Source organism: Penaeus japonicus, unplaced genomic scaffold, assembly GCF_977035675.1.
Source record: "Penaeus japonicus unplaced genomic scaffold, GWHDUDI00000001_assembly GWHDUDI00000013, whole genome shotgun sequence".
In the NCBI taxonomy this organism is placed as follows: Eukaryota; Metazoa; Arthropoda; class Malacostraca; order Decapoda; family Penaeidae; genus Penaeus; species Penaeus japonicus.
Genome location: NW_028234415.1, coordinates 26339616 through 26366675, shown reverse-complemented (window position 1 = coordinate 26366675; position 27060 = coordinate 26339616). Strand labels below are relative to the sequence as shown.

Sequence of the window (27060 nt, the reverse complement as noted above, 5' to 3'; positions counted from 1 at the left end):
GTCATATTAAACGAAAGGAAATAGTGGAGTCGGAAATGGTTGAGCAACAGTGTATTTCTTGAGGTCAATATATTGCTGGCTTAGTCTTGCCATTAGACCTACGCTATTTCCTGTTACCTACAGGTTGCCAGACGTCATGATGGCAGGCAGTAATATGTAAATAGCGGGCTGATTAAAACATCACCATAACGTAGAGATTTAAAGAATTGTTTAAGGCCAGTGTATAAGAACAAGTTAATATTACATGGGGTATAAAGAAGGATCCAAAGTACGACACAGTAATAGACACCGTGCTCTTAGGAAAAAGAAAATTAGGTGCTGTTAAAGGAATACAATACGTGATAGAACGGGAATCCTTGACTGCCCAGGCGAAACAAAAACAAACAAAAGAAGTAAGAATGACGAGGCAGAACCAGAAGCAAGAGAAACAAGCATTCATACGCAAAGCAAAATTGAAAAAAGAAAATCAATCGTTCGAGGCGATGGTTTCGATGGAACGCAACACGAGAGGCGAAAGAGAGGATGAGACTGAAATAAAGAAAAATGAGGAATGGGAGAGAGATAAGATAGGAAGCAGAGAACAAGAGTTATTACCTTGGGAGGAAGGAGGTAGAAGGGAGGGATAAGGGAAAGGTGTTGTTCCAGAGATTATTATTTCATTGTTGTCTGCAGAATACGATGAGAATAATAAATGAAATGGATTTTACAGTCCTGAAGCGTTTAGAATGAATGTGTATTACTCTAAAAAGAAATCCGAGAAAGGAAATTCGTGGCGTTATCAGTAAATCCTTAACATCAGCCCGGTATAAAGCTTTTGGTCAAATGGTGCAGTCCTCAACGTGGAGGGGGGTACGGGGGGGATAGGGAGGGACATAGTGTGGTGCTGATTAACTAAACCTCGTTAGTGTCATTAGTGGGGGAAGGCCATCGCACGGACGAGGGGAGTGGAATGAAAAAGGGATCAAATGCAGCAAAGGTCAGATATGTAGGGAGAGGGAAGTAAATACGTGATTTCGAAAGGTCAAAAGGGAGAGGGAGAAAAGGCACACGCTTACGCGTGCACATACGTACAGTCGTACACACATACACACACATACATACAGAGTGAGGGAGGGAGAGGGAGAGAGAGGGAGAAAGAAGGAGAGAGAGGGAGAGAGAGGAAGAAAGACAGAGAGAGAAAGAGAGAGAGAGAGAGAGAGTGTGTTTGCCATACATTATAATTGAGAGGTATATCTGCTGAGTCATTACAGATCTTTAAAGTTAGAGGTAGGCCGAGGCAGGCCGTGTGAAGGTCACGAAGGAAATGTTTGTCTTGTCTGAGAGGTGTTTACCTGCCCCCGCTTCCCGACGCCTTCGCTAAACCTTAGTTTCGGTGTTTACTCAGGGGACTGATGATTGTTGGCTTTCATCATTAAGTACATTTGAGGAGAAAGTACGTATGAATTCATTGCTTTTCGGTCTATTTACTCACTTGGTTATTTGTATATTGATTATAATTTTTAAAGAGAGAGAATATATAGAAGTAGGATATGTTTCGGATTCATTCATCATTACTGTCGACTTATGCTGTTGTTTTTTTTCAGTGACACATTTATTTTACAACAAGCAAAAATTGAGGACACGATCCTTCGATGTGCATGTTCAGTATCTTTCGCGAACAGTGTTGCTTAGTCGGTCCAAGGTCACCTTTTGATGTCGTTTAACCCCAAAAACAGAAAAAAAGGGAATATGCAAATTATAGGGGCACGTGTTTCCTGCCAGTGTTAAGACTCAGTGTGCGGTGAAGGAGACGGGAGATGACGTCACAGCCTCTCCTTGTATCCGATGTGTACTCGTTATTGTGCTTCGCTTTCGGTCACGTTGTATCCGGCGCTGGCAACGGTAGGATTCGCGTAGGTTTCCAATGGGACGAGTGTCTTGTTAGTTAAAAATAAACGGCTCATCCTTATTTACACACAAAAAACAAACAAACAACAACAACAACGCTCATTGACGATTGGATGCCAGTTTACTCAATGGATGAATATGCCATTCGCTATATGGTGCATAACTATATAAATAACGTCGTATGCGAAAAACTACGATATTGCCATCAAACAGGTCAAAGGGACGCGCGTTTTACGCACTGGACGACTGAAGGAGGCGGGGCGGGAGGGGGGTTTCGTAGGCGGGGGGGGGGGGGGGGAGGGGGGGTGGGGGTGTAGGGAAGGCAGGTCACATCATACGGGAGGTCATCTGAGATCCGGTCGCTCCTCAGGTTGCAGGGCTGCCCGAATGGAGGTGGAGGGGGGGGGAGGGAGGGGGTGGGGGGGGTGGGAGAGGGGGGGGGGGGGGAGGGGGGAGGGTCAGGGGGTCCTCTTCTCTTCAATCTTCTCTTTTCCCTTTTATTTTCTTCCAGTTTTTTTATTTACCTTTTTTTTTCATCAGTTGATTTTATTGTCTACTCTGTAATATTTTTTTTGTCTTTTGGGGATAGTTTTTATTTTTGATTTTTCTATTTAGGTTTTTTTTTTCTTTGTTATTTAGTTTTCCCCATGGCCTTATTTTTTGGCATCATCCCGTTTTTTGTTATTGTCCCCCTTAATTTGATGAATTTGGTAAGTGATAGTGAACAAGTGTGGACTACCTTTGATTGCGGCTTTTATTGAAGGTTAAAATGATTAGGTTCCCCTCCGTGGCGTCCTACCCTGATCCTCTTTCATGGGTCGGTTTGAGAGTATAACTGTTTTTTTTTCGTTTTACGTGTAATGTTATTGTACATTAGTCAACATACACTCGCATACATAGATTGTTACGCACACATGCATACACGCGCATACGCGTATTATATCCTGCACGTCTTTCTATACATTCTCTCCCCATAAATTATCCCCCACCCATCCCACATAACGCACACTACAACTTCCTAGACATCACACCCCCACCCCCCCCCACCCCCACACACACACACCCCCCCCCCCCCCCCACACACCCCCCCCCCCCCCCACACACACACACACACACCCCCCCCCCCCACACACACACAAACACCCCCCCCCACACACAAACACCCCCCCCACACACACAACCCCCCCCCCACACACACACAAACACCCCCCCACACATACACCCCCCCACACACACACACACCCCACATCCAAACAACAAACAACACCTCTTCCCCCACACACACACCGTATACACGAACACGAATATGCCAAGATACTTTATTGAAAAAAAATAGAAAAAGTTGGTCAAGAACTACAAGACAGATTAGAATCCCCTTGGCGTTGCATGGGTCACCAGCGTCTTCCATTATCGTGCCATTGGATGCATTTCTTTTGATTGTACATGGATATATGAATTACTTTTATCTTACTAGATACCAAGTCTGGCCGGATTTGACATGTTTGCATTGCACTTTGGGGATCGCAGCAACATTCAATACCCTTCCGCCGTCACGTCACTTTTACTCAATGGACAAAACTGGATTACGCTTCGAAGCTCTCCCGTCTGTGCCATTCAGTTTAATTTCCTTTCCTTTTTTGCATGATGCCCGACAAGCCCCACCCCACCCCCACCCACCCTCCCCCCGCACACTCCCGCTTTAATTCCCTCTGCTGACTCCTAAAGGAATTCAAAACTAAATGACAAGGAGAATGCTCGAGTTGGCTTTCCAGCAGTGATTTCTTAACTTCAGAAAAAAACATATATCAGTCTGTCATTATTTGCTCATATGCGACCGAATCGGGAATGGCTAAGACGCAGAAGAGATCTCCACGCTATATCAACAGACAAAGAGATATTACTTCCCTTATTGTGTTTCATTGTAAACGCGCTTCGCAATAAAGGATGAATATCCTAAACCGTTTCACTGTCTCGACTAGGAATTCGCACGGTGAGTATCACACACACACACGCGCGTTGGAATTTAGTCGATTTGTGAGTTAGTTGGCCCAACGCCATGTTCGCATGGAGTCCCTCGTATTTAAACCAGATCCGATTTCCTTTCAAAGAGGATCCAAGGACGCTAATAGGATCTTGAGCCATTGGACTTCTCTCTTTGTTTACCCAGAGTCGAAGCTGTTGATCCTACATCGTGACTCAGTGCTCTTCGTCAGCGTTTAATCGTCCGCTGGGTATCGGTGTCACGTCTTAGGCTGAGATGTTGATTCTGCATTTTTTTTATGCTTCTCCCTGGCGAAAGATCATTAATTATCTGGCGATTGCGAAACAGGATGCATGTTGCGTATTACATATTTGCTGCGGTTCTTTGTCGGGTTGGCGACTTGGGAGGGAAGTGTAGCTTAGTGAATTTCTGTTGTATTAGCCTCGTAGTGTATAAGATTTATGTTGAAGTAATAGAAATAACTGTTTGTTATATTAAGTAGCTATCTTTGCAGAAGTGATATCACACGATTTTTTCTTCCTTTTTTTCTTAAAATTTCTGTTTTGCATCCAAGTAAACTGCGTTGCTCAGTTGAGTAGGTCGAAGACGGCATCCTACCTTGTCAGTGTAATCTGATATCCCAGCGAAGTTTGAGTCGGTTGTTGCCGAGTGTCAGGCATGTCAGTGGTGGAACTGTTACTGTTTATACTGATTTGTGTATCCTTGAAGCAGTAATCGTGTGTGTGTGTGTGTGTGTGTGTGTTATTGTGTATGTGTTAGTAAGTGTGTGTGTGTGTGTGTATGTCTGCGTTTGTGTGTCTGTGTTCGTGTCTATCTGTGTCTGTCTGTCTGTCTGTCTTCCCGACCTCTATAGCATTAGTTTTACTCTCTTGGTGCAGACAGATGGAGGGCGAGGGAAGGGGACCCAGAGTCGGCCAAAACCACTCGCGGTAATAAGATAATTAATCTTATCCAAAAGCCACAGCTCCGCATAACATCACGGCGAAGTACGATTTCGCGCTGCCAAAAAAAGCAATAGCGGATCAGTGAACGTTGAAGGTTATCGTTGGCCGTTTGTAAGTGGAATGTCCGTTGAAGTACAGTTGACAGCGGGGAGAGGAGCGCGGCGGTGTTGCCATTGCTGGCGGCGAGCGGCATTTGAGCAATTGTCGGGGATTAACGTTGGCAGACTGAAGGCGGAGGAGGGAAGAGTATCAGGGGTAGGAGATAGCAGTATTATATGTATATAAGTATATATACATATCTATATATAAAAAAGTACATACATACATACATATGTAGAGAGAGAGAGAGAGAGAGAGAGGGAGAGGGAGAGGGAGAGGGAGAGAGAGAGAGAGAGAGAGAGAGAGAGAGAGAGAGGGAGAGAGAGAGAGAGAGAGAGAGAGAGAGAGAGAGAGAGAGAGAGAGAGAGAGAGAGAGAGAGAGAGGGAGAGAGAGAGAATTTTGAATGAAAAAGTGTGCTTCCAGCAGCGAACCCCGTAAGGAAACAGATTTGATCAGATTTCAATAAAGTGTGAGAAACACGAAATAGAGCACACGATAATATAGAAAATAAATGACAGATAATCCAGAGGGGTCCTAGTGGAAGCGAAATAAAGGACACGGCATCAAATGCAAAACAAATGAAGGGGAAAGGGGGAAAGAGGACGCTGAAGTGAAATAAGAAAAAGGGAGAGGGCGATCTCCTCTTAGCAGCGATAGTGTGATGCACGACCGAGCTAAACAATGGCGCCCCGATGATGCATGCGGTGCTCAGGTGAAGAATGAGACGTCACATGAGGTGGACGAAAGGGTTGAAATTGCCCCGTAATCCTCAAGGGCGTCAGCAGGAGGGGAAGGAAAAAGGATTGGAACATTGATCGGCGCTCTCATCCTGTCGCGATGTTGAGGAGATATGGCGCAAAAAGAGGAACCGAATGAGGGACAGGAGATGGCAGAAGATGGCAAAGACGTTAGAATCAGATTGTGCAAACGAATGTGTGGTCGGAGGTTAGAAAGGTCGGGGGCCATTTTTTTTTTCAAGGTAAAACCAAATAAACAAACAAACACGCAAAAAACAGCCTAACAGAGACTAGTATCCTGTCCTACATGCAGTAAGGTAAACGGCCATTCAGGGACAGGGAAGCCGTTGGTTAAGGCTACGGGAATCACAACCTGGTTTAGATCTGTTTTTAATCAACTATGACGAGGGCTTTTCGATGCTCCTCTATACCTGTGTGATTTTTACTTCCGCTTCTAGTTAATGTTTGCGATAGATTCTGTAGGTAACGATAGATTCTTGTGATAAACAACGCTTCAGGGACAGGATATCTTTCCTAACATCCTATCTGGATATCGATCATTATCAGTTAACAAAAGGAAGACTATACCATTCACAATCTAAGATATTGATAATACACTGAAATGACTAAAGGAGGAGAAGGAATAACGCTAAAGAGCAAAAGCTGATTGATATGTAAAACTTAGCGTCGCGTCGTGATACACAGTTTCGTCGCGGACTTCCTTCATGTTCCTTCATGTTCCCTCCATGGCGATGGCTGTCGTCGTCGTAAAGCAGGAAAGGAAAGATCCCCCCGCCCCTTCCAACCCAGTTTTTCTGCCTTCTTTGTGGCGTCCATTTTCTCCTTTTTTGTTTCTTATTTTCTTTCTTACTCCTTTCACTCTTTATCACTCTAATTATTTTTTTTAGATTCAAGTAACCACTTGTTTCTCTCTCAATCTATCTATCTATCTCCCCCTCTCTCTCTCTCTCTCTCTCTCTCTCTCTCTCTCTCTCTCTCTCTCTCTCCCTCTCTCCCTCTCTCTCTCTCCTTTCCCCCCTCTCTCCCTCCTCTCTCTCCCTCTCTCTCTCTCTCTCTCTCCCTCTCTCTCTCTCTCTCTCTCTCTCTCCCTCTCTCTCTCTCTCTCTCTCCCTCCCTCTCCCTCTCCCTCTCCCTCTCCCTCTCCCTTTCCCTCTCCCTCTCCCTCTCTCCCTCTCTCCCTCTCTCCCTCTCTCCCCCCTCTCTTTCTCTCTCTCTCAATCTATCTCTCTGTCCGTTCACTTCCCTCCCTCCCCCATCCCGCTTACACATCCCCTCTCTCGTTCTCCTTAATTTTATTCATCTCTTTCTTCACATTCCTCCCTTGCTCCCTCCGTGTCTACTTTCCTTAATCCTCCCTCCTCATCTCTGTCCCTTCCTCCCGATTCCCATTTCTCTTCCCTTCCATTCTCTTCCCCTTTCCCTCTCGCCCCTTTTCTTATCCTTTGCTATTTCTACCTCTACTTAATCTTTTTCCCACCAATATAGTTAATTGTTATTGCATAAGCCTCTTAGATGACTTCGCCTACAGACTCCGGGAAGACATCCGCGCAGTTTATGAGAAAGATGATGTCGCAACTCGTCAAGGCTGTCATTAATCCGCCTCCGTGAACTACTTGGTGAAATAATTGCTCTACGGCGACCTTGGCATGATTCGGGCATTGTTCGTTGTGAATGCGGAGTCGTCATTTGCGTTTATCGCTTATTAGGTTGATAAGGATTTTATTGTCGTTGGGTTGAAGATTGACGGTTTTCTTTCCTGGTCGTTTAGGTTAGCCTTTTGGCGTTTCGTTATTTCGTGCCGAGTCATTGAAGGCTATGGTGTGCTGTAGGTTATGAACCAGTGCCGATGGGCCCCTCCCTTCTGTCATAATGGCGTGTCCTTTATATCCAGTTTATACCCATAACACGGGAAATTAACTTCATCAGTGGAATGATATCGTCACAAAGTTTGATTTTTTTTTAAGAGTATCGTAACGAAAATGGGGCTTTTAGTATTCGTCAAGTACGTATGACGGATCTTGAGAGTACCGTAACGCATATACGAAGCTATAGGAATTCGTAACCTAAGTATGATGGTTTTAGGGGGTATCGTTGCGTAAGTACGGTGCCTTTTGAAGAGTATCGTAGCCCTTCGTGGTGTAGCAGCCCCACGCAAGGCCATCGGATTTATAAAGGCAAACGAGGAAGCAAACGGGTAGGCGTGTGCACCGCCCGAGACACAAGTCGCTGACGTCAGCAACAATGGCCGCATCTCACTCGCAAGGACATAGGCCTCCATTGAGAAGCTCTCAGATAAATGAACCAGCTCCCGTGTTACGCGCTGAGCCTTGGGTGTTGTTTTGCAATACGTCTCTCGTTTATTATCTAACCGGACTTCTCAACTCACTTTGTCTAGTATAAAGAGGAAATGAAGGACGTTATGGTGGAAATGTTTTATCAGTCAGTAGATCTTTTATTGTTTTATGGTATGTGAAGAGAGTTTATTGACTTTGGAAGGAAGGAGTTATTAATTCAAATTTGATATTTTTATACGAACTCTTCGTTAAGATTAGAAAGATATACTTTGTTCTTTTACCTGTAAATGTTATGCTCCCTTCAACAATTGTAATTTATTCCTGGTGATATTCCGTGGTCTTGAAGTAATTTAGCATGGTTTTACGCGGAATAATCAAGAATAAATGACTGTTTGGCACTGACATTGTCCATTAAATGGCATTCTGCATTCTCCTAACACTTCAAGGAATGCATTGCTGGTCATTCAGTTATCTGAGGCTCTCCCGGTGTTCGCCATGTGACCTTGATACCGTGGCGACGGCTGCGAGGAATGTGACAAGTTGGCATGGATGGTGATACGGCGATTTGCGGTGGGGATAGTGTCATGGCGTGGATGGTGGAGGAAATGCGGTGGCCAGGATAATGATAGTGTGTAGGTTGCCTGGTAGAAAAGTTGAGACTTGACCGAGGAACGGAAGACCGGAATCGAAATAGTGGAAACATGGTTGTTGTGATGTTTCTGATTTAGTACACTGGTCTTCATACCCATGAGAATGGCAACAGTGATGATAATAGAATTTTATCTCGGTATGCCGAACATGATATAGCTTAAGAAATCGAAAAAAAACTTTCACTTCTCAGAAACTAGACCTTCTTAGCGAGAATAGGATTAAAGTCGCACGAAAGGTCCGGGCGGCTCAAAGGCTGGCTCCGGACGGCCAAATCGCTTCTAAGACGCCGACGGGAGAAAGGGAAACGGGATAGCATGGTCAGTCCTGAGGTGAGACGCGGTCGCCGTATGAAAGTTCGTGTCGTGGAGCAGCGAGGCGCCTTAGCAACGCCCAGAAATAGCAACAGCGGTGAATATTCATCGGTGCGTTCCCGTTTTTTGGCATCTTGACGAACGCGGGGATTCCGTGGGCGCGAGGCTGCCCTTTCCTATGGAACACGGAACGCGCTTTCTCACTGTCTCGATCCGCTCTTGGTGTCTGGCGTCTGCTTGCCCCCCCCCCTCCCCCAGAGCGAATGTGTTGGAGTTGGAAGAGAGTATTTTGAATTTTGGTGGAGCTGTTTAAGAGCGCTATTGAGTCGCTGTACTAAATAATGGAGTTAGGTTTTTTCTACGTATCCCGGAAATTAATTGCAAAGAGCGGTTCGCATGGTCAACGCTACTGAGTCAAGACATGAAGCAAGAAAATGACAAGGAGACAGCAGAATATTAAGACTCGGAAATACGAGGGACATAATGCTGGTCAAGGTTGGGGCGAGGGAGGTCAAGGGAAGAGAGGTGTAAAATTACCCCTAGTGACTCTTTTTTTCTTTTTCAAATTTCTTTGAATGACCTTAAGCAGCACCCGCACTTAGCTAAGCTTTTATGTGCGTAGGTGAGGGTCCGTAGGCGGCGCTACATATGTTGGCTTCCTTTTGACTGATGTTTTTCGCTCATTTTAAAGGGAATTCCCACCATCGCCTCGAGGGCACTTTATCTCAGCTCGGCTCGGTTGCAAAGCCTATCAGTTCCCGGGTCTAATATCACGTGATGGGGGCAACAGATGGTATCCTCCTGCAACTAGGAGACAGCTTAAACCCGTGGGTCCTGGCCGGGGTTGCACCACAGGTTGCAAGGCTGGGTTAAAAATAGAAAGGTGGGGGTTCAGTCGGCACAAGGTTACCGCCAGGAAAGGCACATAAGGGTTTCGGTAAGGTCAGGCAGGGTGACGCAGGCGGCGCGGCGGGGGCTCAGCGAGGAGTCACCGCCGCTGCAGAGGACTTCTCGGAAACGCGTGAGGGTGGGAACACAGGAGGACTTGCGGTCATTTGTAAGTACATGATGACATGAATAGGACTCAGCTGAAAGCCTTTCTCGAAACTCGAACGTTCTAAGCTTTTGTTCAGATTGCGTCATAATTTGAGCAGAGGCGGGCGGGGCGAAGGAGGGGGGGGGGGGCAAGGATGTGGGGTCACACAAGCACAGCTGGTAATTTCATTTTCCGGGAAGCTTGACACAAATTGAATCCACAATGGCATTTAATTGGAGAGTGAGAGTGCCAGACGAAGACAGCCGGCCACCCACCAGGGACAATCACGGGAGGGATATCTCGGCGACTTTGAACACCAGACCCGACTCGACGCTTCTTGACGCGGCCAAAGGGAAGGGTAATTTTTGTGTTAGCGAGTCCCCCGTCCCTGGTTCCGCGCCCACGTGTGCTCGCTTGCGTCGTGAGGGATGATGCCAGGAAGGGGTGCTGGGCTTCCTGCATCGGGGCTGGTCGCGGGAGGCGCTGGGCGTCCGGATCAATTGCTTTGGTTTTGAAGGTTTTAGAAAATGAGTTTTTTTTAGGTTATGAGAAAGGAATATATATAACGTTTTACTGATGAAGATCATGTGAGAGAACTATTCCTGCCAATGGCGAGATCGTTATCGTTGCAACGTAATGATAATAGATTGGTATATATAGTGCGTGAATGATTTAAAATAAGATTTGCATATTGGGCTTTAGACTTGTTTTGAACACATTCTATCCCAACAGGTGAAATGTCTTTTGAAAAAAAAGCGAAACGACGCACAATGCACATTTCCCACAGTTTTATTCAAGTGTTCGATCGAGAAAGTCCATATTTCGTCTAGAACTGCAATTGCAAAACTCGCATTCTGCAAAATGCTACTCTTGACTGGAAACTGCGGTGACCTAGTGGCTTCTCTGGCGTGCATGACTCTGAAATAAGCTCTTCAACCTCGTTCTGAGAACCGGAACACGTGGCGGGCCGGGGAGAAATGGGACAAATGCAATATGCGTCTCGACATTGATGTAATGAGCCCACTTGCTGCGACGGCTGGAGATGGAGGAACGAGAGGAAGAGGGAGAAGGAGAGAGAGAGGGAGAGGGAGAGGGAGGGAGAGAAATATGTTTTTTTTTACTGTGCGTGCGTGTGTGTAGTGTGTGTGTGTGTGTGTGTGTGTGTGTGTGTGTGTGTGTGTGTGTGTGTGTGTGTGTGTGTGTGTGTGTGTGTGTGTGTGTGTGTGTGTGCGTGTGTGTGCGTGCGTGCGTGCGTGTGTCTGCATGCATATACGTGTATATCCCACCAATATTAGTGTGACGTTAAAAGAAAAACAAAAAACAAAAACATGATGTGCGTCAGAAAGAACTTGTTTTTCTTCTTTTGAAATCGCAAAGCACTTATGCTATTACAGTAATCCTGCACCCAGTATTGTGTTTCATAATTCCTAATTATTTCCATTCCATCCCGAGCATAGCCATTTGTAAGCATTCCGTCTCGTTTAAGCGGAGAACGAGGTCGATCGATCCTGCGACGACTTGACCTTTCAATCCGCACTGCAACTTCTCGCCGCGACTAAGGATAGCGAGATGGCGACTTGTGCACACTATTCTAGGAGAGGTGTTTGTGTGCTCGGATCCATATTCTTTCTGTCTGTCTCGCTCTCTCTTTCTCTCTCTCTTCCTCTCTTTCTTTCTTTCTCTCTCTCTCCTCTCACATCTCTTTCTCTCTCTTTCCTCTCACATCTCTCCCTCTCCCTCCCTCCCTCCCTCCCTGTCTCTCTCCCTCCCTCCCTCCCTCCCTGTCTCTCTCCCTCTCCCTCTCCCTCTCCCTCTCCCTCTCCCTCTCCCTCTCCCTCTCCCTCTCTCTCTCTCTCTCTCTCTCTCTCTCTCTCTCCCTCTCCCTCTCTCTCTCCCCCTCTCCCTCTCCCTCTCTCTCTCTCTCTCTCTCTCTCTCCCTCCTGAATAACGTCTTGGACAAAACTAAGGGCGTTCTTCCACCGTTCCCACGGGATCACTAAACGAGTCCGGGTTAATTGATCTGACCTGAACGCTGGCGAGGAATTGTTTTAAGGACTTCATATTCCCTCGGCTGAATTCAGACGACTGTGCCCAACGACCGGGATCCGTAAGGACTATAATCCCATTCTGTGAGAACTTTTGGGCTTTGGCTTCGGCTTCGTCCTCACGATTTCGCACACGGCGGAAACGCAATGAGGGGGAAAATGTATTGTATTTTGTATGATAGAGGTAATTGTGATTAATTTCATCCTGCAATGTGTATTTATGATTTATTTATTTTCTTCTAAAAGTATCGTGTATTTCCCGAGCGAGAGGGTAAAGTTGGAACGTCATTAAACAGTCATTATCGACAGAATAGGTTTCGGGATGTAAACGGCTGGCATGGGGATACCGAGCCTAATTATAACCATTATATTTAATGTTTGTATGGAATCTGCCTCTGGCTAAGACTAATGAGGTATATAAAGTGCCCAATTTTATCTGAAGAGTCAAAATAGCATTGTGTTTTGATATTGATTACCACGGCTAGGCGAGTGACACAGTGTTGATACCACAGAGTCTGGAAACTTGGCTAATTACTGCGTGAAAAGAAAGACAAGAAAAATATCACAAAAGGATCCATTCCCTTAACCCCAAGCTTGATAACGTCACTTTCTTAGTTCCAAAGGTTTCCTCTGTCCCTCGCCGTAATCAAGGGAGCCAAGGGGAAATACGTCTTATTAACCTAGTGAATAGAGGTCTTCGTACGCTGCAGGTGCGCCCGAATCCCAAAGTTCTAAAAAAAAGAACGGCCCCGAGATAGTCGAGGGAATTATTTTTGCAAAGCTTTTGATGCTTGCTGTTGTGAATTCATGTTGCTGTTTGTAGTATTTAAGTCGGAAGTTGCTTGCCGTGCCTTGCATGTACGTGGCCATGTGTTTCTTCTTTTTTCTTTGTGTTCTGTATTGAAATGTTGCTGAAAGTTGTTATTTATCTGCAGTATTATGCTGGACGCACCTGAAATTGATAAGGGATTCAAGGGACATGAACACATGTATTTTATTTGCTTTTGTATGGTAATTTACTAATCATGTGCTTAAAAATTGTTACTAATAACTGTGAAAAATCAGTTTTTTTTTGTTCAAGTCCATTCACTTAAATTGATGGGTTTACCTTTAACTCTCTATGAAGGCTGAGCTGTCTGCCTTTTCCCATTAGAAATTCAAAAATAAATGTATATGTAAAGAAACGACCTGTGGCCTGCCTCTTTTCAAGGGCCATAGTGTCATATTAGTGGACCTGTTTTTATCCTTCCTCTTCATTCGACTCACCTGTATAATTGAGACCAATTAAGACAACATTTTGGTGCTGTCATCCTGCACCAATTGTTTTTATTTTGCATTGAAATTTTAGAAAGTTCACCTTGGTTTAAAAAAAGGAAAAGAAAAAAGTTACCAGGATAGAACGGCAGACGTGTGATTCTGCCAGAGACGTGAGAAAAAAAGTTGCTCTCGACCCTTCATGGCTGTAGTTTTTAAGCTTTATTTCTCATCATTGTAACTTGATACACACTTAACAATTGTCTGTGTTATCCTCAAAATTTATTAACCAATACATGTAGTGTTATCAGTCATGTTTTGTTTCTTCCTGTTGTATTTTTAGAAGTGAGTTTATTTTTGACGTCCACTGTCAAAAAAATCTGAGAGGCAGAGAAGCGAATTTCTTGCATCACTGTCTCTGGAATGACATTTTTTACTTCACTTTCAAGGACTTGCAAGGACGGATTGCCTTTCAAGAGAGGATTCCAATAATTGTCGAAGTCATTTTTATTTTACGTTACTAAAATCATTGCAGGATGGAAATGTTGGGTGTGTTTCAGTTTTGGGTAGAGTGTTTATTTCTCATATTGTTTTTTTTAACGTATACTGTTGCAAAATTGATGTACTTTAGTACAGATGTATTAATGCAGTGGGTTTTCTTTTTTTTTCTTCTTTACATTTGGTATGTGAGTTATGATTTTATTTTTGTTTTCTTTGCTTCTTTGTTTTTCCCCTTTCTTTGCTTCTCTTTTACACTCGTTTCTGTCATTTCGTATTGTGTTACTCATATCAGCCCTCCATTCATTTTTACCATTATTCATTTGTTTTTTATTTCTCTCTCTTCATATTTCCTTTTTCCTCATTCTTTTCTTCCTTCTGTTCCTTTTCTTCTTTCTTTACTTTTTCTTCTGTATTTTCTTTTAATTTTCTTCTCTCTGTTCTTCTGTTCTTTTCTTCTTTTTCTTCTCTCTTATCTTCTTTTTCTTCTCTCTTATCTTCATCTTTTCTTTCTCTCTCTCCTCTCTCTACATAATTCCGCGCCTTCCTCTCCCCTCCGTTTGTTACCCTCAACCTTTCATTTCTTCTCCTATTGAGCCCTTTAATTCCACCCTCCTCTGGCTCTCTCCTCCTCGGCCTTTCCCTGCTCTCTCCCCCTCGTGAACTTTGACCCGGAAGTGTCCTTTGTCTTTCTTCGCTTTCCTCTCCCTCTTTTAACGGTCTTCTTTTTTTTCTATCTACCTTTTTTCTCCCTTCTTTTCTTCTTTATTATCATTTCTTCCTCTTTTTCTTTCTCTCCCCTTTCCCCTCTTTTTTCTGATTTTTTTCCATTCTTCCCATTCTCTGTCACACGCTCTTCTCTCTCAGCTCTCTTTCTCTCCATCTCTCTCCTCACTTTTACCTGTATTCTCCCTCTCCCATCTCTTTTCCCTCTCTCTCTCTCTTCCCTCTCTTTTCTCTGCATTTTCCCCTCTCCCTTCTTTTCCCTCTCTCTCTCTCTTCCCTCTCTTTTCTCTGCATTTTCCCCTCTCCCTTCTAATATCTCCCTCTCTTCTCTCCCATCTCTCTACATTCTCCCTCTCCCTTCCTCTCCCATCTCTCTACATTATCCCTCTCCCTTCCTCTCCCATCTCTCTGCATTCTCCCTCTCTCTTCCTCTCCCATCTCTCTATAATCTCCCTCTCTCTTCCTCTCCCTTCCCATCTCTCTTTCTCCATCTCGCCTCTCTCTCTCCCCCTCTCCCTGTCGCCGATTCTGCGCAGAGCCCGATGTTTGGCCGGCGCTGAGTCCACGTAGCTGTAATCTAACGTCTGGTGCGGTTTATCACTGTAATTTCAACTTCCCGATGGGGGCGATGGGGTTACAAGTGGAAGGGGAGGGGGAGGAGAACAATGGTTGGGGGAGGAAGAGCAAGCGGTGGGGAGTGGAGCAATTGGGGGCGAGGGGGAGCAAAGGCAGATAGAGGAGGGATGTCCACATGACGCTACATTTTTTCGCTTTTTTTTCCTTTTTTAGGCAAAACCCCGTCAGTTACCTTCCAAGTTCGCTTCTCCTCCTCAATCTCCTCCACCTCATCATCTTGCTTCTATTCCTTCTTCTCCTCCTCCTCCTCCTCCTCTTTCTCCTCCTCCTCCTCCTCCTCCTCCTCCTCCTCCTCCTCCTCCTCCTCCTCCTCCTCCTCCTCCTCCTCTTTCTCCTCCTCCTCCTCCTCTTTCTCCTCCTCCTCCTCCTCCTCCTCCTCCTCCTCCTCCTCTTCTTCTTTCTCCTCCTCCCCCATCACCCCCCCCCCCTTTCTCCTCCCTCCCTTGCACCTCGCACGTGTTTCCAGATCAGTGAGTCCTTTCAAGGTCAGCTAAACATAGGTCTTGGAGTGAGTTTATTGCACGGGAGTTTTGCAGAAAGTGTTCTGGCGAACTCGTGACTGCATTTTTTAAATATAGTGTCATTCACTCACATAAAGTGTTATGACGGGCATTTTTACCTCGCTTAATGTTTCTTTTCCCATGCAATATCCCTTATGCATGTGTTCTCGCCTCCCGTCTTACATCCAGGAATATGTTTTTCCTCCTTCGTCCAAGCACATTTTCTTCTGACGTTCGTTGACCTCGCTCCTAACCCGTGACCTCTCTCCTTCCAGCGTGATCTTCCCGTGGCGACGCGGAGAGCAGAGCCGCAGCTCCGGCCGCAGCAGCCCAGCCCCCTACGACGCCAACGGCCACTCCCCCGCCTCGTCGCCCTACGCCTCCCGCTCTCCTTCGGGAGCCCTGCACGAAGAAGCTCACAATGGCCCCTACGACGCCACGGCCGACCCCAGGCAGAAGGTAGGATCGAGTTTGTGTTAATGGGAATGGAGGGGGGGGTCTTGCAAAAGGCCGAGCAGGAAAGCGAGAATTTGTGCAACATTGGGGATCAGAATGTGTCACGTTTGAACTGGTTACGGAGGGAATTAATTCGGCTCATTTTCATGATTCTGCATTCAGGGTTTTTTGTTTCTTTGCCTCGCGTGCGCTTACACTTTTCTGTTTTTTCTCTTTAAAGATGATATATTGAATTCTGCAATATCCACCTCTGAATGATATTAACGCACTAATTACACCGAGGACGGAAGGACGCGAAGGGGATATATTGATTAAGGAGAACATCGAGGGGGTTAACGAGGCACAACTTGAGGGAGGAGTGTCTCGATGGAGCAATCAATTTCCTTCTTGTTGATTGCAATTAATTTCCCTCTCGTCGGTTGCTTATTTGAACTGAATCGTCGTGGCCTATAGCGGGCGACACGCCTTGATTGCCGAGCGGATCAGCGGTGCCCTTTAAGGCCTGAGGTTATTACACGCTGGCCGGCCGTCGCGGATGGACGTTTTGTTCGATTGGAAAAAAAGTCGAGATGTCTGGGGGAGACGTCGATTGTGCCCCCTCTCCCCCCGCCTCCAATAATCCACACCCACAGTAGTAACCCTCCCCTTTCCCAAATCATACCCACACCCACCGCCACCCATACCCCTACTCCCACTCCTACCTATACCCCACCCACACCCTCACCTCCATACCCACACCCACACCCACACCCACACCCATACCCATACCCATACCCATCTTCCAATCCCCGCTTCTACCCAACCCCACTTCCACCCCCACGCCCCCCCCTCCCAACCCACACTAAGCCACCCTCTGCCCCTTTCCAAAGCTTAAAAAATCGTTGATCATTTACAAGTCTGCGAGAAGGTGGCTCCTCCCCCCCCCCCCCTCCGGCCTACCCCCACCCTCACCCCCACCTCCACCACCGGTCTTATGCCTTGGCCTTTTTCCATAAATCAGTGTTTGCGTCTTTTCCATCTTGGGTTCGTCTGGGAAGCCGTGTCTGTGTACGTGTGTGTGTGTCTGTGTGCGTGTGTGTGTGTCTGTGTGCGTGTGTGTGTGTCTGTGTGCGTGCCTGCGTGTGTGCGTGTGCGTGTGTGTGTGTGCGTGTGTGTGTGTGCGTGCGTGCGTGTGTGTGTATATATGTATGTATGTATGTATGTATGTATGTATGTATGTATGTCTTTTCCTCTCCTCCACCGCATCCCCTTTGCCTGTTTCTTTATCCCTTGCTTATCTCTTCTCTATTTATTAGTGATTCTATGTTCGTGTTTTTTTACTTTTTCTCTTTTCTCTCCTCGTCACATTCTTTTCCTCCTCTTCTTCCTTATTTTTTCTTCTTCTTATTTTTCTTAATCCTTTTCTTGTTATTTTTCTTATTATTTTTCATCTACTTTTTTCTTATTTTTTATTCTTCTACCCTTCCTTCCCTCCCTCCCTTCTTCCTTCCTTCCTCCCCTCTGCCGCCCTGTCCCTCTCCTCTACGCGCATTCTCAGTCTCCCTCCCCCTTCTCTCCCCCTCCCCCTCCTCCTTCCCTCTCTTCGTGCATCCTCAGCTTCCCTCCCCTTCCTTTCCCCTTTTCCCCCTTCTCCCCCTCCTCTTCCTGCCTTCTCAGCCTCTTCCCTCTTCCCTCCCCCTCCCCCCATTCTCCTCGCTTCCCTTCTTCCTCCCTTCCCTCTGCGCCATGCACTCGGCCTTCTTCATTATTCACGGTGTCCTTTCTCCACCGCGTTCTCTCTCCCTTTAATTCGTCTCCTTTGTTATCCATCTTTCATCCTCCTCTCCCCCTTTCTCTCCTTTAATTCTTTCAGTTTTCAGTCTGTCGTTCTCTCATTCATCCATTTCTTTCGTCCTTCCTCCGGTATTACTCCGCCATTGTGTCTTCTTCTCTTCTCGATATATTTGTCTTTCCGCCTCCCTTTCGCCCTCTCTCTCTCGCCATTTCTTGCGCTGAACCTGAAACGCTACTCTTTCTTCGGTGGTGTGGGATGGGCGGAGGAGGAGCGGGCGTGAGGTGTAAGGGGCGCGTGTGGGGTGGGCGTGAGGTGTGAGAAGCGGGAGTAGGACAGGTGGGATGGGCGTGAGGGATAGCGGTACGAGGAGTAGTAAAGTGCATGAAAGCAAAGACGAGTGTATGTATTTGTGTCGGGCGGAAGGGGAGGGGCCGCTATTCACGAGTCTGGGCGGTCGGTGCTGCGGGCGTGGCGTGCAAGGCCCTTTTGTGCGAGTGAGGCTCCCGAGACGGTCTGTTTAATGGACCTGAAAAGCTTGCACGTTGGGCGACAATTAGCGCCTCCCGACCAAGGGATATGAGCAAATGTAGCCCGGAGATGAAAGATGCTGTGAACAAATGCATTTTTTTTTGTCCTAGTTTCGTCCTACATATATATTTTTTTTCGTTGGGGTTCTTGTTGGAGAGTTCGTGCTAGTTTTATCAGTTTAATGAAATTAGCGGAATCGGTTTTTATGGTCGCTTTTCTATTGTTTTTGGATATCATGGTATCATTTAATACTCCCTTTAGAATTAGTAACTTCTTCCGTGGATCCTCTCGTGTTCCTGACGTAGATAAATGCCAGGATGATGACTTGCAATCTCGCTTCCATTCTCTTCCAATATTGAGGAGAGCAAGAGGGTTACGTTACATTGCAGTGTAACGTCTGGGGGCTCGAGGAAAGGAGAGGAGGGGAGGGGAAATGGATGGAGGGAGGGAGAGGGAGAGAGAGAGAGAGAGAGAGAGAGAGAGAGAGAGAGAGAGAGAGAGAGAGAGAGAGAGAGAGAGAGAGAGAGAGAGAGAGAGAGAGAGAGGAGAGGGAGAGAGGGAGAGAGGGAGAGAGGGAGAGAGGGAGAGAGGGAGAGAGAGAGAGAGGGAGAGAGGGAGAGAGAGAGAGAGGAGAGAGGGAGAGAGGAGAGAGGAGAGAGGGAGAGAGGGAGAGAGGAGAGAGAGAGAGAGAGAGAGAGAGAGAGAGAGAGAGAGAGAGAGAGAGAGAGAGAGAGAGAGAGAGAGAGGGAGAAGTAGACGAGAGATAGAGGTAGTTGATTGAGGGAAGGAAACAGGGAGTCAAGGGAAGGAGGGAGGCTAAGAAGGCAAGGCAGGGAGGGGGACAAGGGAGCGTAAGGAGCGAGGACATCGCCAAAGTTATGGTAATGGAGAAGTTGCTCGTGCGTGCTGGGAGAGGATCCGAGAGCCTCCCGCATCCCGCCAATCCCCATACTCTACCGAAGCAGACGCTCTCCGCCTCAACCTCCTTCACCCGAACTTCACTGCCGTATGATCGCAGCCCCAACCCCCCCCCCCTTTTTTTTTACGGGTTGTATTGTACTGTTTGAGTGTCAAGATTGGGCTCTCGGCCGTGACTCTACGTTGAGTAAATTAACACCTTCCTTATGTTCCTCGCTCCACTTACGGCGCCGTGAGTATCAACAGCCACTCTCCTCGCTCAGTACTCCGAGCTGTGGAGTTAGGGGACGTTCCCGTGAAAGCCTCCTCATGTCCCATTGTTGTTGCAATGCGGCGAGGAGTCTCTTCTTGGCGACCCATATTTTTTTTTATTTATTTTTTTTTTTTACAACAGGGGGATCATTAAGTAGTCAACACCTCGAAGGCGTTCAAAGCCGTCATTTCCATAAGTAATAACCCAGTACTTAAGTGTCTTGTAAAGGGAAGGAAAATAGAGAAAGGGAGGAGGAGGAGGAGGAGGAGGAGGAGGAGGAGGAGGAGGAGGAGGAGGAGGAGGAGGAGGAGGAGGAGGAGGAGGAGGAGGAGGAAGGGAGGGGGGGTGAGGGTGTTGGCCACGAGCGGGCCGTGGGTGTTGCTCGCCCCGAACGCCGAGGTGTGCCTCGGCCAACCGCTCTCCGCCGCGGGCCAGAGTTGCACACACACGCACACACCTGGCACGGGGAGAACCAGCAAGGAGAGGAGAAAGCTGTAATAATGACGTTAGACGGGAGAAAGGCCGAGGGAAATACGTAAATCACCGATTAGGGTCCTCGGCGAGGGGTCTTCAGGTGGGAGGTGAGACGTTATGGCCGTTATTGCGAAATGGCCAAAAGGTTTCATGACGCACGAGAGCTTGCAAATGAGGGAGGAAAGTCAGCGCGAAACACCTGGTCTCCTTTATGGCGCTACTTTTGACGGCGCGAAATGGATTGCTCGATGTGTCTCGATTTGAAAGTTATTCTCTCACTACCAGTCTTGCAGGTCACCGGTTCAGATAAATTCAACTTTATTTTTACCTTGCGTATGAGTACGTGTGCGAATAAGTGTCAATGGCAGGAGCGCATGCGTAGTAAATAACGTCCAGCGACAGCCGCGAGAAACAAGGTTGGCGTCGAGTGAGTGTAGTCCCGTCAGAAAGTGTAAACACTGGGGATCAGCTGTTGCATCATCTTTGGCACACCCAACTGCAGATAAGCATGACTCCGGCATTTTTTTAGCGTGTTTTTTTACTAATGTAATTACAAAGATTATGTGGCACAGTTACTGGATTGTAATTGTAAGTCACTTTATTCTTCCTTCTTCACCAGAGCTTGCAAGAAAAGTTTTTCCTTGCATGTTGATATTGCAACATAACAAAGGCTTTTCCTGAGGCTTTACAATACATATAAACAAATACATATATATGACGATACGTACCTACCACCTCGCATGTGGGATGCACAAGATATTCACAGATATCATATTCAGTTCAGTTTATCAGCATAGAAGACCTGAGGCGAACAGGTGATGCGTTACCGTTCGCCATCCTCTCCTGGGGCTAATGTTGAGCAGTAACATTGCTCATCTCCTCCTCACACCCTCGCTCCCCACCACATTACAGTTACGAACCTGCCTGATTTTTGTGTGCCTGTTGCGTTAGTCCTTCAACCAGTGGGCACCTTTCCTAATGGCAACCCACTCTTTAAAGGCCTCCTCAACCCTTCTCCCTCCGGCCTCGCAGGAGCGACCACCTTATTAGAGAGGATACCAACGTGAGCGGGACCAACCACAAGTACTGGCGCCGCGGGCAGCCGCTCCCGCCAGCAAGCTGAGTGACACTTGCAATTTCACTCGGGGCAGGTGCGCTCGCTCGAGATGGCGGTTTTCGACTCGTTCGGGCGTTAGGAGTCGAGTTTTATGGCCGGTGGAAAGGCCACTGCTGCAGTGCGTAGCTTTTATGTTTCTTTCTTTCTTTCTTTATGTTACGATTTGGAAAAAGTGAAATGAGTAACAGCAAGGCTTGTACGTGGTGTGTTCCATTGGTTTGTGTGTTATTTTCAACGTCGACTTCTGGTTATTTCGGTCTCGTGATTAGGTGTTGGTAGCGGAAACTAGGTGGCTCCAAGAGCTCGGTGTCTAGAAAAACGTTTTAATCTACGCAGAAATCGCCATCAACCCCCCGTGTGTGATTTTCAGTGGCATTGTAATTTCCTTGTCTCAGAAACGTTTTTGCTGCATCGTACTTTTCTTTGTTTTGTCCAGCTGTTACACATTCTTTCCGTGAATATATATATATTTCATTCCTCTTACAAAAAGGCCAGATTTTTTTTCTTATCAAAAAGTGATTATATATTTCCCTGATATTTTGTTCGTGCTATTCAAAGAATCTTGTCTATTTCCTCGCATGCCGCGTATGACCTTTCTACCACCCATATGCAACAGTTATTGTAGCCTCTTACATACCTCTGTATTCTCCTAATCCAAAAGACACTACCACACACCACAGCATCTCCACATACAACTTATCACGACTGCACGACCCAAAGCGCAATCATCACTGGGTTTCAACACATTCCGATAAATGAAAGTTTAGACTAGACTCCCAGCGCCACTACCTCTATACACACACTCAAGTACCATTAATCAAAGTCCTCTAAAATCCCTACAGCAACACCGTCACAACACCAACCGCTCATCCATCACTCCCGCACTCCACACCATAGTTGCATTTACATGTGAATTGGCAGACCCCACCCCCACGCCCTCCTTCCCTCCCACCCTCTCTCCCTCCCACCCCTCTCCCTCTCTCTCTCTCTCTCTCTCTCTCTCTCTCTCTCTCTCTCTCTCTCTCTCTCTCTCTCTCTCTCTCTCTCTCTCTCTCTCTCTCTCTCTCTCTCTCTCTCTCTCCGTCAACCTCCAGTGCAAGGGACTCTAACCAGCCCACCCCCTACCCCAGCCCTTCCCCCATCTCCCTTCCCCCATCTCCCTTCCCCCATCTCCCTTCCCCCTTCCCAAATGCAAGGGAATCTCACCAGCCCTCCCTCCCCCTCCCTATGCCTCCCTTTCTTCCCCCTCCGCTCCCCCTCTCTCCCCCCTTTCTACGCCTCCCCTTCCTCCCCTCCGCCCCCCTCCTCCCCTCCGCCCCCCCCCCTCATCCTCTGCAACAACATTTCCTTTGTATTGCAACAGCCAGTCCTCTCCCCTCGCCTTTCGTAGCAACCGCGGCGTGGTCTTCACTTCATCGAGACAACTACTCGTTCACCTTCTGCGACAGCGACTACAAATCCCCGCACATCTTCACGACTCCCTCCTAGCTAACCCCCCCCCCACACACACACACACACCCTCCCACCCTTACCCCCATCACCATCTGTTACTACGACCCCCCCACACACACACACACAACAACAACAACAACAACAACAACAACAACAACTACTACTACTAAACGGTTCATGGATGTCGTTTCTCATCGCAGCAACCGACTGTCTTCTCTCCCTCTTGTAATCCTTTTCTCCTTTCTAGTATTTTATCTTTATCTTTCTTTTTCTTTTTTTATTTATTTTCCTTTTTTCTCTTTTCTTTTCTTTTCCTTTTTTCCATTTTTTTTCTTTTTTCCCCTTTTTTCTACCTTATGTCGCAGTCACTGACCTCTCACCCTTTCTTTGCTCTTACAGCCCGCTTCTCCCTTAATATGTGTAATATCACCCGGATCACACGAGTGCAGACGGTACTCGTTGTGCGGTGGACCCTCCTTCTCAGTCTTGCTCACTTTTCTTTTTTCTTTCTTTCCCTTTTGCCCTTCTTCTCTCTCCCCCTTAATTCTCTCTATTAATTTCCTCTCTTCTCTCTATTTTCGTCTCCCTTTCCCTTTCTCGTTTTCCCCTCTCCTACCCTTTCCCAAATTTCTCTTTCTCGCTCTCCTCACCCTCCCTCTCCTTCTCTCTATGCTGTCGTCTTAATCATCATCTCTCTCTTTCTCTTCCTCCTTCTCTTGTTTATTCATGAAATCTCCCCTCTCTCTCTCTCACTCAATTTTTTTTTCTCTCTCGTTCTCACTTCTATACTATGTATTCACCTTCTTATCTTTTTTTTCTTTTTTTTTCGTTACGTCATATTCAGTCCGAGAATGGTGTTTATTTTTACGTTGTCTTTTTACGATAAGATTATACAGAAGATAAGCCAGATGGATTATTGCTTATCAGTGCCATAGGCTGATTAGTGTCATCGCCTGTCTGACACCTGGGCAATGTTTATGTTGGGAATGTTAGAGGTCACACGCACGGAGCGCTTACCGCGAACGGGCCACTATAGTAGTAATAACAATGAGGATAATTATGATGCTTGCAGTGGTGGTGATGGTGATGGTAATGGTGATGGTGACAGTGACGGTGATGGGGGTGATGATAATGATAACAACTCAACATCAGCAATGATAATGAAATTGAGAAGTAGAGGGAAGGAAGGGGGGGGGGAATATGTATGTATGTATATGTGTTTATTTGTGGCCGTGTGTTTATGTTTTAAACCTGATTTAATGGATGGCCAAATATATCTTCTGGTCCGATATTTTCTGACCGTTACGTTCTTTTAGTTTGTTTGTTTTTTGTCTCATTATTAAATCGTCACACGTGTGGTCATGCATATGTATGTATCTTGATCGAATGGCACGCGAGAAATCCCAGCGTGCCAGTGAGAGGCAACATCCCACACGCCCATGTTTGACACTCGGCGAGATGCCACCGGGGAAACTCGGGGCAAAAAACGCTCCCTGATCTTACCCCACTTAGGCTGGGAGTTCGGGGGAGTGGGTGCGGGGGGAGGATAGGGGTCCAATTTAGGGGTGGGAGGGTGAGGATAGGGGCTAGTGTATTTAGGTAGGGGTGAAGGTAGGGGGATAGTTTAAGGGGGCTGAGGGTGGGGAGGGGTAGGATAGGGGGTTAGTTTAGGAGAGGGGTGAGGATAGAGAGGGGGGTCAGTTTAGGAGAGGGAGCAGGATCCGGCCATGACTTTGCCAACCTTCATACAGGTTTACTGGTCTATTTTTTCTTCTTCTCTTGGTCTCTTATGCGCTGCGAATACCGAGGGGGCGGGAAGGGGGAGGCATGAGTTCGAAAGACCGTTAATCAGCTGATCTGTATCTTTGTTTATTTATTCCATTGTTGAAATATTGAGTTCTAAGGATTTCAACTTCGATGGCAGAACGTCGTAAAGACAACAGTAGTAATAGCAGTAGTATAGAGTGTCCCGGCCATGTGTGTGTTCGTAGGTTCGTTTCTCAAGGGGGAAAATCGTCTCCTTGGCCACGGCAGCCGAAATTTTTGACTGCGAAAAGCGAAAGTAGAAAGCCGCAAGGCGAAGAAAGCGATGGCACCAGCTCCCTGTGCCTCGTGAGCCCTGGTGGCGCAGAAGGAGCAGGGTGGAGGCGACGCTGACGAGTGCTTTCTTCCAGCGACGGGATCTCCGGCGGCGGGTCTGAGGCGGGTCGCTTTTTCACGCTCTTCCTCACAGTCCTTTGGATCCTGCGCGCGGAGGGAGTCAGCCACTGTGTATCTGCTCTTCCTTCTCTGCAAACATGAAGCATTTGTTAAACGTGGGGATTCTACTGTATTTGCAATACTAGCCACGTACCGGTTCCGGAATTCTTTACAAATCAGATTTGTTGACTTGGCCGTTTAGAAAATAGCTGTTCTGCAATCCAGTTTGGATTTCTCGATGTTCGGGTTGATTGATCTTGTGCACGGGTGGGAACTGCATGCACGGCGATAGCGGGGGAGGAACACGTCGGTTGAAGTCAATGCTAGTGAAACTGCCGGTCTTGAAAACACATGCATTGACGATCCAACTTTTCCCGCGATACAAACAGTAGGTAAGATAGTTTCTGGCGAAGATCTGGTACCGCGGGAGGCGCTGTCGCTATCAGATCGTCGTGACAGTGACTGACATAAACAAACAGACAGACAGACTGACATAGTGGTCGTGGTGGTACTCGATTCCGCGGTCGAGATGTGGATGAGGTGCGGGCGGGTTAGGTGCAGGCGGGCGGGCGGGCGGGCTAGGGGCTGGCGGGCTCAGGGTAGCTGTGGGGGGTCGTGGTAGGTGATCCCGGTCTCTCTCCGCCCACAGTAAACATCTCGGTGCAGGTTTTTGCATCCTTACTTCCATCCCGCTTTCTCTGTCACACCTCCGGGTCATTTGTTTGATCCTTCGAGGGGGCGATCGTCACAATAAGCGCCGGGTGGTGATGTGCTGTTGGCATTGTCTGAAGTTTGTTGTTCGTTAATGCTTTTGTTATATTATCGGTGTCATCATTACAGCATCGTATCGTTATTACCCTTGACGTTGTTGTTGTTGTTATGATATTATGATGGCCGGCATCAAATAAATAATGTCAAATCAATATTGGAGAATATAACAAAGTGTGTCAGTCATCACCGAGGCCGTTCTGGCATGCCACTTACAACCACGAAAATTTAATTTAGAAGCCCTGCCTCATTTTTTCGAAGGAGCTTGAAGACAGCTGTGTTGGCGGAGGAAGGGGGGGGGTGATGAGGTGCTTGCATGCCGCGCCAGTATAACCTCGAGATATAATTACATTTTATTTGGTATTTACATTCTTATCTACCAAAGAATCGCGCAGTCATCCAGTTTTACACATGCACTCTCTCTATTCTTCTTTCTTATTCAAACATGTTTACTGTCCTCTCCCTCTCTCCCTCCCTCCCTAACTCCCTCCCTCCCTCTCCCCGTCCCACTCCTTCTCCTTCTTCTCCTTCTCTTCCATCTCTCTTCAGCTACTCGTTCCCATTTCATATCTACCTCCACCTTCTCTCTCTCGCCCTCTCCCTCTCCCTCTCCCTCTCCCTGTCCTTCCTTCTTCCAGTGCATGAAGTGGAAGACAGGCGCCGGAGTTGACATCAGCTTTTAAATTTTCTTCAAGCCGTGCGTGAGCCACTTTCCCCGGTAACTTGACAAGGCCCTGAATCGAGGGTACTGCATGGCTTTCCCTCTTCTAAGCTACATATATAGGAAGAGAAATCCGGCGTGATAGTGTGGCGGTATAATGAAGGGTTGGCGGTAATGGCGGTATTAACGGGCGGTGTTCCGAGAGGGGGTGACGTCATAGCCTTTTCGTCACATTGCCTGTCCCAGAAGGTATTGGCGTCATTCGTTGGGTCTTTGAGAGTTGTAGAGAAACAGATATGTGAAGTAGAAAGTATGTATTATGACATGCACAAACGCGGATGGGCATGTGAGAACTCGCATTTTCTCATGCATGCATGCACATACAAACAGGGGCATTCACTGTTTACACCGCTTTCCCCAGGTCATGCACAGAACAGATCCAATTCTTGAATTTGAGCTCTCTCGCTCTCTCTCTCTCTCTCTCTCTCTCTCTCTCTCTCTCTCTCTCTCTCTCTCTCTCTCTCTCTCTCTCTCTCTCTCTCTCTCTCTCTCTCTCTCTCTCTCTCTCTCTCACCCCCTCTCCCCCCCTCTCCCCTCCCCTCTCCCTCTCCCTCTCTCTCTCCCTCTCCCTCTCCCTCTCCCTCTCCCTCTCCCTCTCCCTCTCCCTCTCCCCTCTCTCTCTCTCTCTCTCTCTCTCTCTCTCTCACACACACACACACACACACACACACACACACACACACACACACACACACACACACACACACACACACACACACACACACACACACACACACACACACACACACACACACACA

The 27060-nt window shown here is 47.0% G+C and overlaps 1 protein-coding gene across 4 annotated transcripts in view; it reads left to right on the top strand.

Moving 5' to 3' along the window:
* RhoGEF3 (Rho guanine nucleotide exchange factor 3) overlaps positions 1-27060 on the top strand; it is a 336003-nt gene that overhangs the window by 185231 nt on the left and 123712 nt on the right. For all 4 annotated transcript variants that reach the window (XM_086543335.1, XM_086543333.1, XM_086543334.1 and 1 more), the window contains exon 3: positions 15918-16101. In XM_086543335.1, the coding sequence (XP_086399461.1) occupies positions 15918-16101 (184 nt within the window). The remainder of the gene's footprint in view (positions 1-15917; positions 16102-27060) is intronic.